The 14,710-nt window shown below is 48.5% G+C and overlaps 1 protein-coding gene across 11 annotated transcripts in view; it reads left to right on the forward strand.

Moving 5' to 3' along the window:
- Window positions 1–14,710, forward strand: part of ARHGAP17 (Rho GTPase activating protein 17) — a 108,256-nt gene that overhangs the window by 83,593 nt on the left and 9,953 nt on the right. For 4 of the 11 annotated variants that reach the window (XR_002341006.2, XM_021081341.2, XM_021081342.2 and 1 more), the window contains exons 15-19: window positions 1,815–1,906; window positions 4,046–4,205; window positions 6,236–6,469; window positions 8,620–8,783; window positions 13,242–13,868. Coding sequence is in view for 6 of the 11 variants with exons in the window: in XM_021081341.2 (XP_020937000.2) it covers window positions 1,815–1,906; window positions 4,046–4,205; window positions 6,236–6,469; window positions 8,620–8,783; window positions 13,242–13,868 (1,277 nt within the window). In the remaining 5 variants the exon portion in view is untranslated. Of the gene's footprint in view, window positions 1–1,814; window positions 2,823–3,809; window positions 4,206–6,235; window positions 6,470–8,619; window positions 8,784–13,241; window positions 13,869–14,710 lie in introns of all 11 variants that reach the window. The other 7 variants (XR_002341009.2, XM_021081344.2, XM_021081345.2 and 4 more) reach the window with 4 other exon arrangements.

Below are 14,710 nucleotides of genomic sequence, written 5' to 3' on the forward strand. Positions count from 1 at the left end.
TATCTTATAGCAAATAAATTCCAGGTAGACAACAGAGGTTAATATAAAAAGTGATGTCATAAACATGGCAGGTTAAAATAGATAAGTAAATAAACCTAAACGTGGCAGGTAAATATGGATTAGCTTTGGGGATATAAAAGAATTTTCTAAACGTAAAAACAGTTCCAGAAACAAATCTAAAAACTGATAGATGCGGCTCTGTAACAGCTAGAACGGCAATTCCCACATCAGGAAGGAGCGCCTCCAAAAATATCCAGAATATTCCAGAAGGTCTTGCAAAGCAACAGACAGTAACTCTTTCAAAAAGAAAACCTGGCAAAGAACAGCAATGGAGAGTTCCTCCCCAAGGCCAAGGTTCTAGGGCAGGAGACTGATCAAAGCCAGGTGGACAGAAGGTGGAGAGGGTAATTTACAGGCAGAGCTTGCATTTTTTTTTTCCCCCTTTCTCGGCTGCCCCAAGGCTTGTGGAGTTCCTGGGCCAGGGATCAGATCTGAGCCGTAACTGTGACCTACGCCATAGCTGCAGCAACGCCGGATCCCTTAACCCACTGTGTTGGCTGGGGATCAAACCCCGCATCCTGGCGCTGCAGAGTCACCACTGATCGTGATGCACCACAGCAAGAACTCCAGAGCCTGCATTTTAAGCTGTGATGTAAACGGAGCTAGAACTTCCACATGATTGGAAATTGGGGTGAAAATGTTCGTCCCGGTGGAAAGACTGGTCAGGGATGAAAGGAGAGAGGAGATGGGATTGGGGCAGTCAGAAGTGGGATCCAGCCTGCCGGGGATTCAGTGTCCCCATTTCTCGGATGGGCTTTGGAACAGTCCCCGCGTTATAAAAATTAAATGCAGTGGAGAATCTGAGACCTTGAACATGGGAGGTGCTCAGTCAATGGCAGGCCCAGGCCACTCGTCTGCCTTCGGGTGCCCTGACTCTGAACTGGGTATGACCTCCTTAATGGCAGGGACAACAATTCTTCATTTTCTCCCTTGTGAGCCCTGGTGTTCGGAAATGGTCATCTTCTGAATACGCATCCAGGGACCAGTCCACATATGTGTATGCCAGCCTTAATAATATGTGTAGATACAAGGACCCATATTATATCTTATTAATTAATCATATTATATCTTATTGATTAATAAAATAAAATAGCTCTTATTATAATATGCATAAAAACGAGGACCCCTTATATCTTATTAATAATACTATCTTATAATTAATAAGATATGCTATCTCTTAGTATATCTTATTCTGATATAATAAGAGACACCGGCTCAGCAGGTTAAGGAGCTGGCGTTGTCTCTGCTGTGGCTCAGGTCTCTGCTGTGGTGCAGCTTCAATCCCTGGCCCGGGAACTTCTGCATGCCATGTAGTGCAGCCAAAAAAATAAAGAGAGAGAACGAGACAGAGACACTGACACAACGCATATAGATCTTGGCTGCCTTATAGGTAAAATTGGTTTGCAGTGATCTGAGACGACTTCCATGGGGAAGACCATGCCAGCGGGCCAATCAATGCAACTTTGTCTCAAACCAACTGAACACCCGCCTTTTGACACACTCTTGTTCCCTGACTTCACACCGTAGTCGTTACCGTAGCACAGTCTAAGGAGGGACAGCCGAGCTGGGGTAATTTTTTTTTTTTTCTTGGGAGATCACTGCTGCACCCATAGGCTAGGGCCGAGTGGGTTTACTTTTGGCACTCGTACTTAAATATTTTGTCCTTTAACAATAATCAAATTGCCCTGACTCAGCCTGCAGAAGTTAGGGGCTGCCTGGGGGAGGTACATTAACTCTGTGAACTTCCTTTGCAGAACGCTAGCGGAAATGGCAGCAGCCACATCTGTCCACGTGGTTGCGGTCATTGAACCCATCATTCAGCATGCCAACTGGTTCTTCCCCGAAGGTAACTTCCCCTCCAATTCCACTGACTCCCTCCCAAAGCAACACAGTGATAGTATAAACATCTTTCTCAAGAAGCAAATAACATTAATAATCGTTTCGTGATGACATAACTGGTTTCACTTTTTCACATTTTTGAAGACTTATTTGCATTCACATTTTGACATAGCGGTAACCCACATTATGGTGTATTTCCCTCTGTTTCATTTAACATAGAGTCACTCAGGAGTTCCCTTGTGGCTCAGCCGGTTAAGGACCCAGCATTGTCACTGCTGGGGCTCTGGTTACAGCTGTGGCATGCGTTCAGTCCCCAGCCCCGGAACTTCCGCATGCCACCAGTACAACCAAAAAAAAACCCTAAAACATAGAGTCATTCATTCAGCCAGTGCACATCATGTGCTAGGTGCCATGTGTTTGCTGGCAAGACACACTGTCTTTCCTGGAGGAACTTGGCCACTGGAGAAGGAGGCCTCATAATGAGAGAAATTGTCATACATGGCAAATTAGAAGGAAGGTGGGCGGAGACTGATTTGACATACTCGGGTGTTGGGTGCAAAGGGCCAGGGATTGCTTTATAGAAGAGGTGCTATTGAATTTGCAAGGCTCTCAGAGGTCCCATGGCCCCCTTTGGGGTTACTGGCTGGGCGAGTTGGGGATCTAGACCTCCCACCCTGCTTCACCCAGAGCCCTGGAGTGTACCCCTGGCGTGTAAACTCCCTGAGTCCCAGGCATGCTCATCTCTTGTTCTCTTTTTTTATTGTCTGTCATCTTTCTTCTCATCTTCTTCCACTGACTTCCCACCATCAAGAATCACGCTGCACTCATGTAAGGTTGCACAATGTGTGATGAATGAATGAATACTGGCATTCTACCCAAGATTTCCTTTGAGAAAACAAGTCTTCAAAAACTGTCTTCTAGGAGCTCCCGTCGTGGCTCAGTGGTTAACAAATCCGACTAGGAACCATGAGGTTGCAGGTTCGATTCCTGGCCTCGCTCAGAGGGTTAAGGATCCGGCATTGCCGTGAGCTGTGGTATAGATCCCAGATGCGGCTCGGATCTGGCGTGGCTGTGGCTATGGCATAGGCCGGCGGCTACAGCTCTGATTAGACCCCCAGGCTGGGAACCTCCATATGCTGCAGGTACAGCCCTAGAAAAACACACAAAAAAACCAAAAACAAAAACAAATGCACACTACCACATAGAAAATAGATAAGCAACAGTAATTTACTGTGTAACACAGGCAACAATATTCAATATCTTGTAATAGCCTATAATTGAATATGATCTATTAAAAAAATAAAACAAGACAAAAAAACCAAAAAAAACAAAACAGAAAAAAGCAGGGGGAGATCCATTGTGGCTCAGTGCGTTAAGGACCCCATTGTCTCTGTGAGGATGCGGATTCAATCCCTGACCTCGCTCAGGGGGTTAAGGATCTGGTGTTGCCACAAGCTGTGGCGTAGGTCGCAGATGCAGCTCAGATCCAGTGTTGCCAGGGCTGTTGTATAGGCTGGCGGCTGCAGCTCTGATTTGCCCCCCTAGCCTGGAAACTTCCATGTGCCACAGGTGTGGCCGTAAAAAGAAGATAAAAAAAAGAAAAAAGCCGAGGAGTTGTGTAACTTGTATTCTGAATCATACCCCCTCCCTGATCTCTAGGGTTTTTTTGTTGTTTTTTTTTTTTTTTTTTTTTTTTTGTCTTTCTGCCTTTTCTAGGGCTGCTTCCTGCGGCATATGGAGGTTCCCAGGCTAGGGGTCGAATCAGAGCTGTAGCCGCCGGCCACAGCCACAGCCACAGCAATGCAGGATCCGAGATGTGTCTTCGACCTGCACCAAAGCTCACAGCAATGCCGGATCCTTAACCCACTGAGCAAGACCAGGGATCGAACCCGCAACCTCATGGTTCCTAGTCGGATTCGTGAACCACTGAGCCACGACAGGAACTCCTAGGTTTTTGTTTGTTTGTTTTTATGGTTATACCCCCCTGCCCTGCCACACTGGGGCTTCCCCTGGGAAATAGTAAGGGGCATGTGGATGGAAGGATGAGGCTCCTGCTCCTGGGGAGGGGCGGGGGGTGTTGTCGGCAGGCTCTCTCAACCCCTGTGCTCTGCGTTCCATGCACACTTACTTCTTTTTCTTCCGGCAGAAGTGGAATTTAACGTATCAGAAGCCTTCGTCCCTCTTGCCACCCCCACTTCCAATCACTCTTCTCACACTGGAATTGACTCTGTTGACTCGGGGACCCTGGAGAGGAAGCGGCCCGCCAGTATGGCGGTGATGGAGGGGGACCTGGTGAAGAAGGAGAGGTGCGTTCAGAGCTGTTCCCCCCTGCACGCCGGTGGTAGCTGGCACGCGGAGGTGAACCCAGGGTCCCCGGTCCTGCCTGAGGGGACTCGTGGTCCAGGAGGGGTCCACTCTGCACCCCCTGCCAGGGTCCAGAGAGTCTGAGGAATTCTGCTGTCCTTGGTTCCAGACATGAATCTGACCCCAAGGGCGGGTGTGTCGCTTGTCAGTTAACATTCGGGGCTCACGCCTTCAAGCTCAACTTGGGGTCTGGGCTAATAATAATAAGCCCTGTTCTGGGGGCATCACATACATGTTACAGAGTCACTGAAATGTATTTGACTGAGGGCTGCGGGGGGTGGGAGGGTGGGGGGGGGAGGGATGGAGAGAGAAAAAGAAAGAAGAAAAAAAGCTCCATATTGTGGACAAGATAGCTGTCCAGGAGTAGGATGTGAGGACAGCCCACCTCTCCCAGAGAGCTGTGTGCGTTGGTGTTGCAAGTGACACATGTTTTAATGTACCTTGGCCCCTCGGTGGAAGCCCACCTTAGAAACCTCAGGAAAAAAGTCTGTGGTGATCTTAGTGAGAGACAGTACATCTGTATACCAGGCTCCATGGGCGTGCTGTGAGATTTGCAAAAAGTTAGCAAGGCTGTTTGTGATGTTTGCCTTCTGTCCATCTGCCGTGTGTGCTGAAATGCCACTGTATTCCCTGTAATGCTCCGAGTTGGAAGCCACCTGCTTGTCTTGCAGACACATAATAATAGCGTTAGAAACAGTTTTACAGCGAAACTAAACAAGCTGTCCTGCTAATTGCCCAACCTTGTAGTGAGATTGGCTTTTGAATTTGCCTCTTTTTTTTTTTTTTTTTTTTTTTTTTTTTTAAAGCCCATAGCAAAGGAGAAGGCTTTACTTTTCAATTCCGTCACCCTGGAATCCACATGTATCATGTGCAGGAGTTTTCCGTATCTGCACCCCCATTCACACACTCGGCAGTGCTCCCTGAGGACAAGCTCTGTCCTCCAGAGAATTAGCCTTTGCATATTTTAAGTTACGAAAATGCAGTGTTCGGGGCTGAGGGGGCACACAATGAACAATTCTCAGCCACCTTCCTAGATGGGTTCTCTCTGCCAACTGACCCTGCTAACTGCAAGCTCAGGGACCATGTCTCTCTCTCTCTCTTTTTTTTTTTTTTTTTTTTGGTCTTTTTAGGGCCGCACCCACGGCATAGGGAAGTTCCCAGGCTAGGAGTCAAAACAGAGCTGCAGATGCCCGCCTACACCACAGCCACAGCAACGCCAGATCCAAGCCACATCTGAGACCTACACTGCAGCTCATGGCATCGTCGGATCCTTAACCCACTGAGTGAGGCCAGGGATGGCGCCTGCATCCTCATGGATACTAGTCAGGTTCATTACTGCTGAGCCACAGCGGGAACTCCCTATGTCTCCTTTTATTTTTGGAATTGGAGAGAAGAAGTTTTGAAGTTCCTACACCAGTGGGCTTTGGTGACAAGCGAGTCTCCCTTTGAAGACTCCTGCAGCCACCATCTTCTTCCCCAAAGCAACTCTTTTTCCAGGGCTCTGCATCCTTTCAGTTCCATCCTTTGCCCATGCAGAGACCAGGAGTTCCTACATCTCGGCTCCAGAGGCAGCATAATGTGACAGCCTCACGTTGCCACTGGTGGCACTTCTGCCCTCGGCTTCTACCTTGATGCCCAGACGCAGAGTCCAGAGAATGGGCCTGTACATTGCACTGCAGAGATAAACACGCTCACACAACGCCACTCACTCGAGACAAGGCCCGCCTCTGTGCTTTCAGCTGCTCACACCCACCTTGAGGAAAGATACTGATCAGTACCAGGTCCAGGTCTAAAGCCCAGTGGAGTCGCTTGCCTGGGTAGCAGGAAACCTTAATCCGGTCCTTGCCGCTTCACTGCATGCTGGGCGACTTGGGTGGCTGTCCCCGCGTGTGGGGTTAACACGCGTGGACCGATGGGCTTCTGTGTCAGTAGGCGGCGCATGGTGTGTTGACTGTTTGTTCTCTCTGTGTAGCTTTGGTGTGAAGCTTATGGACTTCCAGGCCCACCGGCGGGGTGGCACTCTAAATAGAAAGCACATATCCCCTGCTTTCCAGCCGCCACTCCCGCCCACAGATGGCAGCACCTTGGCGCCAGCAGGCCCGGAGCCCCCTCCCCAGAGCTCTAGGGCTGAAAGCAGCACAGGGGGTGGGACTGTCCCCTCCACTGCGGGCATGCTGGAGCAGGGGCCGAGCCCGGGCGACAGCAGGTAAGGAGGCCAGCTTCTGCCGGCAGCAGGTGCTGGACAACCCCCGCCTTCTTGCAGGTGCTGGCCTGCGGGTATGGCCTCAGTGCCCCAGGGGCCACTCAGCACAGAGGGAACCGGATTTGCCTTCACTCCTCCTTTTGGCAAAGGAGGGGGTAAAAAAAAAGACTGCAAATTGCTTGCTTCCTCTCCTGCTTTCAAAAGAAAGCAACATTGTTTGCATTCTTTACTGTACTGCTTTGGTGCTGGAAGCTGGAAGCCGATAGGTGCCTAGCAGTCTTATAAGCCTCTTTAACTTGTTTGATGTGTTCTTGTTCATTTGCTTGTTGTCATCCAGTATGCTAACCAGCAAACATTTGAATGTAGCAATTTAGGTTCTTAAATTTCTGGCATTCATTCTTTCACTCATCTATCCATCCACCCATCCATCCATCCACCCATCCATCCATCCATCCATCCATCCCCATCCCATCAGATGTACTGAATTATGGGTGCTGGCCACTGTGCTGAAATCCTCCCAGCCCCTGGATTTCAGTCTTGTAGAGGAGGTGACACATGATACAGGTAGAAAATGTGATGCTAGATGTTCTTAAAAGGCTCTTTTGCAGCCTAGCCCTTTCCTCAGCCACCTGCAGGGCACTACGAATATATAGCCATTTAAGAAACAAATACCTTTGCCCTTGAAAGTTTTATTTAATCTGTACACATTCAGTTCGCCGCTCTGGAGGCCACTTGAGCTGATCGCTGGGGGGGTCACTCAGAATTGGCAGCTGCTGGAAAAGACGAGCCCCTTGAGAACATGCTAGCGTTTTTCTTCCATTTGGTCTACCATGACCACTTGCTAAGCACTAAACGATCATCTGTACAGTAAAACAAATGACAAAAAAAAAAAAAGATGGCCTGTTAATCTGTGTACATTTTTTTTGCCCAGAGACAAACGTGCCTTGAGAGAGCTCACCTCATCTTGTTTGGGTGGGGAGCCTGTGCCTCATGCTATGTGAAGCTCGCTGCTTCCAAGATGAGACTCTTAAATCCTCATAGCTGTGCATGTCCATGAGTTTGTGAAAAAAGAATGTATATATATTTATAAGTGGGTCACTTTGCTGTCCAGCAGACATTGAAGAATATTGTAAATCCACTCTTTAAAAAGAAAAAAATCCTCATAGCTGAATTCGGGTGGCTTGTGCCTTCCTGAATTCCTTTCTACCTGCATAATTTAAGGACGTTCATTTTTTGGTTAAAAATAACTAAGGCTTCAAATTCCCCAGTGCCTCAAATGCACACAGGGATCTCCCTGTTGGCCTCTCAGTTAACTGCTACCATCCATGTATTCGTTTTGGCTTACGTTTTTTTTTTTTTCTTTGAGGGGAAAAAAAAAATAGTCTTAGCAAACTCGCACATTTTCATTTACCTGTAGCATTCCATTTGTTTAACCAGGGCTTGACATATCATTTAAGGCAATCATTAGTCTTCACCACAGGACAAATAGAATGTCAGCCATCAATTTGCTCTTTGTGTTTTTATGTTCTGTAGATACTGTCGTGTACATTTCACTGATGGCATTTACTTGGTGGCGACCTTGACAAAATATAGCTGTAAGTTTAGCGGAGAAAGTTCTGAGCCAGGAATTAGGAAACCTGAGTTCTGGGCTCTACTCTGATATTAACCAGCTGGAATCATTTAGCCTCTCAGAGTTTCTCTTTCCTCAAGTCCAAATTATTGATCCTAATTGAGCACTTTGTAACTTGGAGAAGTAGTAGCATTTGCTTGTGTTTGCTTAGTTTTGCCAGCATACGTGTCAAAATGGCATTATTTTAAAGTTCCGAAGCCTGTATTTTTTTTACTACTGCCCAACTTAAATACAGGTACACCAGAAACTTGAAATTTCTTGCTGGATGCGCCACCATGGCCTCTATCATGATTATTTAAGTGTCAAAGTAGCCGGAAGACAGTCTGATACAATGAATCTCAAAACCTGTGGTCCCGTGTAGCACCGAAGAAATAGTAGCTTTATAGGCCTAGTGCGAGTCAGTGAAAATTTCAGATCCCTTGCCTGCTGCAATGAAAACTCCAGTTGGAATCTTACATTTTAGAGCGTGTTGAGCTTTTCTAGCTGAGGCCTGACATCTGACTTGGCTTCTGCTCCCCCTCAGTCCTCCAAAGCCCAAGGACTCTGCGACTGCACCTGCACCCGGGAGAAACAGCAGTCAGGCGGCCACTGGGCAAAGCCAGGCCCAGGCAGCTGCTGGCTCGCATCAGCTCTCCGTGGGTCCCGCACACAATTCCGCTGGCCCGAGCCCACACACGCTGCGCCGAGGTAAGTCACCACTTTTATTCCTTGCCCAAGGAGAGGGCTGTGCAGACCTCCCAGGGTCAGTGCAGGGATCAGGCTGGGCTTTCCGGCTGATGGTTCCGTGTCTGTTATAGAATGGCAAGCCCAAGCAGAAATATCGTCGTTAAGAAAAGAATTAAGGGAGTGCCTGTCCTAGCGCAGTGGAAACGAACCCCACGAGGAACCATGAGGTTGCGAGTTCCATCCCTGGCCTTGCTCAGCAGAGGTTAAGGATCTGGCATTGCTGTTGTAGGTTGCAGACATGGCTCAAATCCTGTGTTGCTATGGCTGTAGTGTAGGCCAGCAGCTGTAGCTCCGATTAAACCCCTAGCCTGGGAACCTCCCTATGCTGCAGGTGCAGCCCTAAAAAGCAAAAAAAAAAAAAAAAAAAAAAAAAAAGAAAGAAAGAAAGAAAAGAATCATTAAAAGGAAACTGAAAAATGGGGAGGAGAAAGCAGACATTTAAAAACACATTAAAAAAAAAAGAATGTATGACAGAGTCACTTTGCTGTGCAGCAGCAATTGGCACAACATTGGAAGCCAACTATGGCTATAATAATAATAAAAAGAATACGCTTAAGCTGCAAAGCTTAACAAGGAGTCCTTTCTCCAGAAATCCGGTATTCCATTCTCACTCTTCTTTTGGAGCTGCCACAGCCTCTGTCTCAGCCAAGCTTTGCAGGCCTGCAAGGCTCCGTACACTCTGGATTGTGATCAGGGCCTTCTGGGTCCCCATTCACGTCGACCCTGAACTATTCCCACCCATGTCCTCTGCTGGCTTCCACCCAGCGGCCAGGGAAATGGCTTTTCTTGCTTGCTTGCTTGCCTTTTTTTTAAATGAATAAAAGATTCTTTAAATTCTGTTGCTTTACAATTCTCCAAAGTTTCACACCCCAAGATTTCATATAAGCTCATAACAACTTTTTCCCCCTCCCCCTATGCTGCCCTCCCCTCCCCCCACTGGTAACCGCTACCTCGCTCTCCGTGTCTGCTGCTTTTTTGTTTATTTCACTAGTCTGTTGTATTTTTCAGATTCCACATATAGGTGGCATCACACAGTATTTGTCTTTGTCTGTCTGGCGTATTGCACTTAGCCCAATGCTCTCGAATGTCCCGTTCCAAAGCAGAGCGTGGCCCCTCTGGTTAAAACTCTCCAGGGGCCTTCATGCAAACCTCCCACCATGCACCCTGTGTGGTCCAGCAGGGCCGCCTCCGAGTCCAGCTCTTACCACGCCCCCTCCCCGTCACGTCAGCCTCGCCAGCCTCTCTTCCTCAGATGCCCTAACCTTCTTCCCTCTTTTGAGCTTCCGCAGAACATTTTACCTCACATCTTCACACGGGTCCTTCTTTTCTGCTTTTTATTTTACTGGTTAGGAACACGCTGTGAGATGTAGCCTCTTAGATATGTGTGTACGGGACACAGTACGGTACATAAATGTGATACAGTATCGTACCGTATATATCGTATTGTACGGAATATATCGTATAATACGGTATTGTACTGTAGACACAATGTTGACCAGCAGATCCCTAGAAGCTGCCTTCTAGAATGGAAACGCTGTGCCTGTTGAATACCAGCTCTTCATTGCTCCCCGTCTTTACTCCCTGCCCTCAGCCCCTGGCAAGGCTCATTCCCCTCTCTAAGTCTAAGATGTTGCTATCTTAGTTTGACTCTCTTAGATGCCTCATATAAGTAGGATTTGCCCTCCTGGGACCAGCTTATTCCACTTAGTATAATGTCTTTAGGGTTTGTCCATGTTGTTATATATGACGGATCTTCCTTCTTTCTTAAGGCTAAATAATACTCCATTTTATGTATATACCACATTTTTTTAATCCAGTCATCCCTCAATGCCTATATAGGTTGTTTCCACATCTTGGCTATTGTGAATGATGCTTCATTGGACATGGATATGCAAATTACACCTTCAAGATCCTGATTTCAGTTCTTTTGGAGAAATACCCAGAAGTGGGATGCTTGAATCCATATGACAGTCCCATTTTTTTTTTTTTAATTTCTTTTAGGAACCTCCATACTGTTTTCCATAATGGCTATATCCATTTACATTCCCACCAATAGTTTATACAAGTTCCAATTTCTCTGTCTTTTCATGAACAATTTTGTCCTTTTTTTTAAAATTAACAAGTGTGAAGTGAGATTTGGTTTCGATGTTTATTTTCCTGATTATCAGTGATGCTGAGCACCTCTGCATATGCTTGTTGGCCATTTTTGTCCTCTTTAAAGAAATGCTTTCAGATTGAGATGCCTCCATGGCCCCATCAGGAGTATTTCCTGCCCCCCTTACCCTTCCTTAGAGGAAGAGCCTGATCCTTTGTGTGCCATCCTCCACCTTCTTGCCCAGCTCAGCCTCCCAGCACCCCCTGGGTGGCCTGAGACAAGGCCTTTCTCCCAGCCTGACCTCCATGCAGGACTTGGCCAGCATATAGGACTTGGGCCTTGTCACGCTGCTCCCATGCTTCCTCTCCTAATTCCCCCCTGCACCCTTAAATGTCAGGAACGACCTCTTATTCAGTAGGAATTTACAGTTGCTATGGCTTAGAACAGAGAGCTGGAAGCTTTTCTTTTTAAGTTGCCTGTGATGACTAGAGCACAGCTAATATCCCAGATTCCTTCCTTTATCAGCTCGTTGTGTCTGTGGGCAAAGGTCTTGCGAGTTATGGGGTCCAAAGTTCTAGGCCAGCAGAGCAGCCCGTCCGCCCTTTTCCTTCCTGAATTCTGGTTCCTGTGAGCAGGAAGCCAGGCAGTGTAGGAAGGAAGACGAGGTAAAAAGAGTCCAGGGACACAAAGTGGGAGCCTCTGTTGTGCTACCCACCGGCTGCGTGACTTTTTACAAACACTTGAGCTCTCTGAGCCTTGGTTTTCTGGACCCATTTCTGTGAAATGGGTATAACAATGCTTGTGTTGCTGTGAGCTTATGAGACCTAAAGGAGACAATCTATGCAGCGGTCCAGCTCAGTGCCGGTGATGTGTTTGGTAGATGATACATGTTCGTTTCTTCCTCCTCTTTTTGGGCAATTTGTAGGATCTCAGCAGAATTTGAAAAATGCGGAAGCCTCTTTTTTCCACCCATCCCTCCCAGCCCACAACCAGTCTCCAGACTTGTTTCTCCTTCCTGTCCTGCCATCCTCAGTGCCAAATTCCCACCCCCAGTGATGCTCATCTCAGCAGGTGTAGGGAGGAGGGTATTTGAAATGGTCCCCTCAGGGCTGACTCTAAGGCCATCTTCCATATTTGTACTTTTATCTAGAATGTATCTGTTAGCATAAATGATTCTGGAATTTGTAGGATTTCTATTATTAAAAAAAAAAAAAAAGAAAAAAGTCAAGCCCTCTAGGAGAAGATGGCTTAGGGCAAGGGGTCCATGGTTATGTACCGGCAGACCAGTCATGCTTAGGGGTCCCTCCCCTTAGCTATTCTTGCTTCTCCGCATTGCTTCTCACCAGAGAAGGGTGTTGACCAGCAGGCTATTGAACGGGCTTCGAGCAGAGACTCCATGTAGGCCATGTGGGCCTCTGTTAGCTGAGTTTTCTAATTACTGAACTTTTAAAATGACAGTTCTCTAAAGACCTATTTGTGTATGATGTACTTTTTAAAAACCTCCTATTTTCTTTTGGAATAAGTTTGGGTTTACAGAAAAGTTGCAAAGATAGCCTGAGAGTTCTTTCCAGATACCCCTCGCCCAGGTCCCCCTGATGTTATTAGCATCCTGACATCCTCATGGTATAGTTATCACAGCTAAGAAAGCAACATCAGGAGTTCCTGTCGTGACGCAGTGGTTAACGAATCCGACCAGGAACCATGAGGCTGCGGGTTCGATCCCTGGCCTTGCTCAGTGGGTTAAGGATCTGGCATTGCCGTGATCTGTGGTGTGGGTTGCAGACGCGGCTCGGATCCCACGTTGCTGTGGCGTAGGCCAGAGGCTACAGCTCCGACTAGACCCCTAGCCTGGGAACCTCCATATGCCGTGGGAGCAGCCCAAGAAATGGCAAATAAAGAAAAGAAAAGAAAGCAACATCAGTGTATTACTGCTAGCGAACTCCATATGTTGTTCACATCTCCCCTGTTTTCTCCCTAAAGGCCATTTTCCGTCCCCAGCTGGGTCTCAGCCAGGAGCTTACGTGGCATTTAGTCACCACGTCTCCGCACCTTCCTCTGGTCTGTGACGGTTTCTCAGCCTTCCCTGGTTTTGTCATGACCTTGACGGTCTGAGGAATTATTGGCATTTTAAAGACCGTTTCCCAATTTGCCTTTGGCAGACATATTGCTCATGGTTAGACCGAGACTGTGGGTCGGGGGTCGGACCCCGGAGGTGAGGTGCCACCTGCTGGCGTAGTATTAAGGCCTCCCGACCTCTGCTGGCTGACACGGTGAGTGGCCTTCACCGCACGGCTCTTACTAAGAGGTGTTCTCCCTTTGTGCAGCTGTGAAAAAACCTGCTCCCGCACCCCCGAAACCAGGAAACCCGCCTCCTGGCCATCCCGGGGCCCAGAGTTCTCCAGGGACATCTCAGCATCCGCCCAGCCTGTCACCAAAGCCGTCCACCCGCAGCCCTTCTCCTCCCACCCAGCCCCCGGGCCAGGCCCCAGGCCAGCCCGGCGCCACCTCGCAGCTCTCCGCACCCCGGAGGTACTCCAGCAGCCTGCCTCCGATCCAAGCCCCCAACCACCCCCCGCCGCAGCCCCCCACGCAGGCCACGCCGCCGCCGGCGCTCGCTAAGCCTGGCAGCCAGGGCCCCGCTGCCCCCGTGGCCCTGCCCGGCGAGCACGGACTGGAGCAGCCGTCGCACACCCCTCCCCAGACGCCCACGCCCCCCAGTACTCCACCCCTAGGAAAACAGAACCCCGGCGGCCCTCCTGCTGCTCCGACCCAGGCGGGGAGTAACACCGAGAGCGCGCAGCCACACACCGGAACCTTGCCGAGACCGAGACCGGTCCCCAAGCCGAGGAACCGGCCCAGCATGCCCCCGCCCCCTCATCCTCCGGGCGCCCACCCGACGGCGGATGGCAGCCTCAGCATCGCCGCTCCCACCGCCTCCAAAATCGTCACCGGTAAGTGGGAAACTAGCGCCGACCGACATGCACCCCTTCTCCAACCCCCGTCCCCTCTACCTTGCTTGTTACTACTGCCTCCCTTCGTTTTAGGCTTTGGTTTTCATCAGGGGGGCGTCAGATCACGGCTCCGGGCCACATCTGGCCCCCAGCTTGGTTGGGTAAATAAAGTTCTACTGCCCCCCCCCCCCCCGCCACACCCATTTGTTGACATGTTATTTCTGGCTGCTCTTGTGCCCCAGTCGGGGAGCTGTGGAGAGCTTTCACGGCTCGTAGGCCCACAGAACCTTCAGAATTACTACCACGTAGCCCTGGAAGTTTGCCAACCCCTGATTTGTAGGTTCAGTATGTGTTTTAAGAGCCGTTTGCGTTTTACAGTTTTCTAGGTCTAAGGAGCGAATCCAGGTGGAAGGTATTGTGCCGCTTGAGCCTGACATCCATTTCCTAGTGAATTCCTCGTTAAAATGCCTATTTTCCTTTTAAGAATAAAAATACTCATAAGGAATGGAGTATTTTAGGCATAATCCTAAAAAACATGACTTATGCCAAGTGGAATGCTCTGGGAAGGGAGATTTGGCGCATGATCCTATGAGTGGCAAAGGACAGCCGAATCAAGATTTTCCCACAATTCCCTGGAAACCTGTTTTGGGTGTTGGTGATGGTACAGATTTTACTTAACCTCATGGGCTATTTTTTTAACAGGCAGTCTAGAACATGACTATTTTATTTAATTATGATTTTTTTTTAAATTTCCATCCCAAGTGCTCTAATTTACTATTTGATTTAAGGATGAGATGGATGGATTTTTTTAATATATTTTTTAAGTGGTAATTAGGCGCTTT

The sequence above is a fragment of the Sus scrofa genome, chromosome 3 (assembly GCF_054392235.1).
Source record: "Sus scrofa isolate SSC_HxYL_T2T_F1_AM1 chromosome 3, Sscrofa_HxYL_maternal_Yorkshire_Landrace_v2.0, whole genome shotgun sequence".
Lineage (NCBI taxonomy): Eukaryota > Metazoa > Chordata > Mammalia > Artiodactyla > Suidae > Sus > Sus scrofa.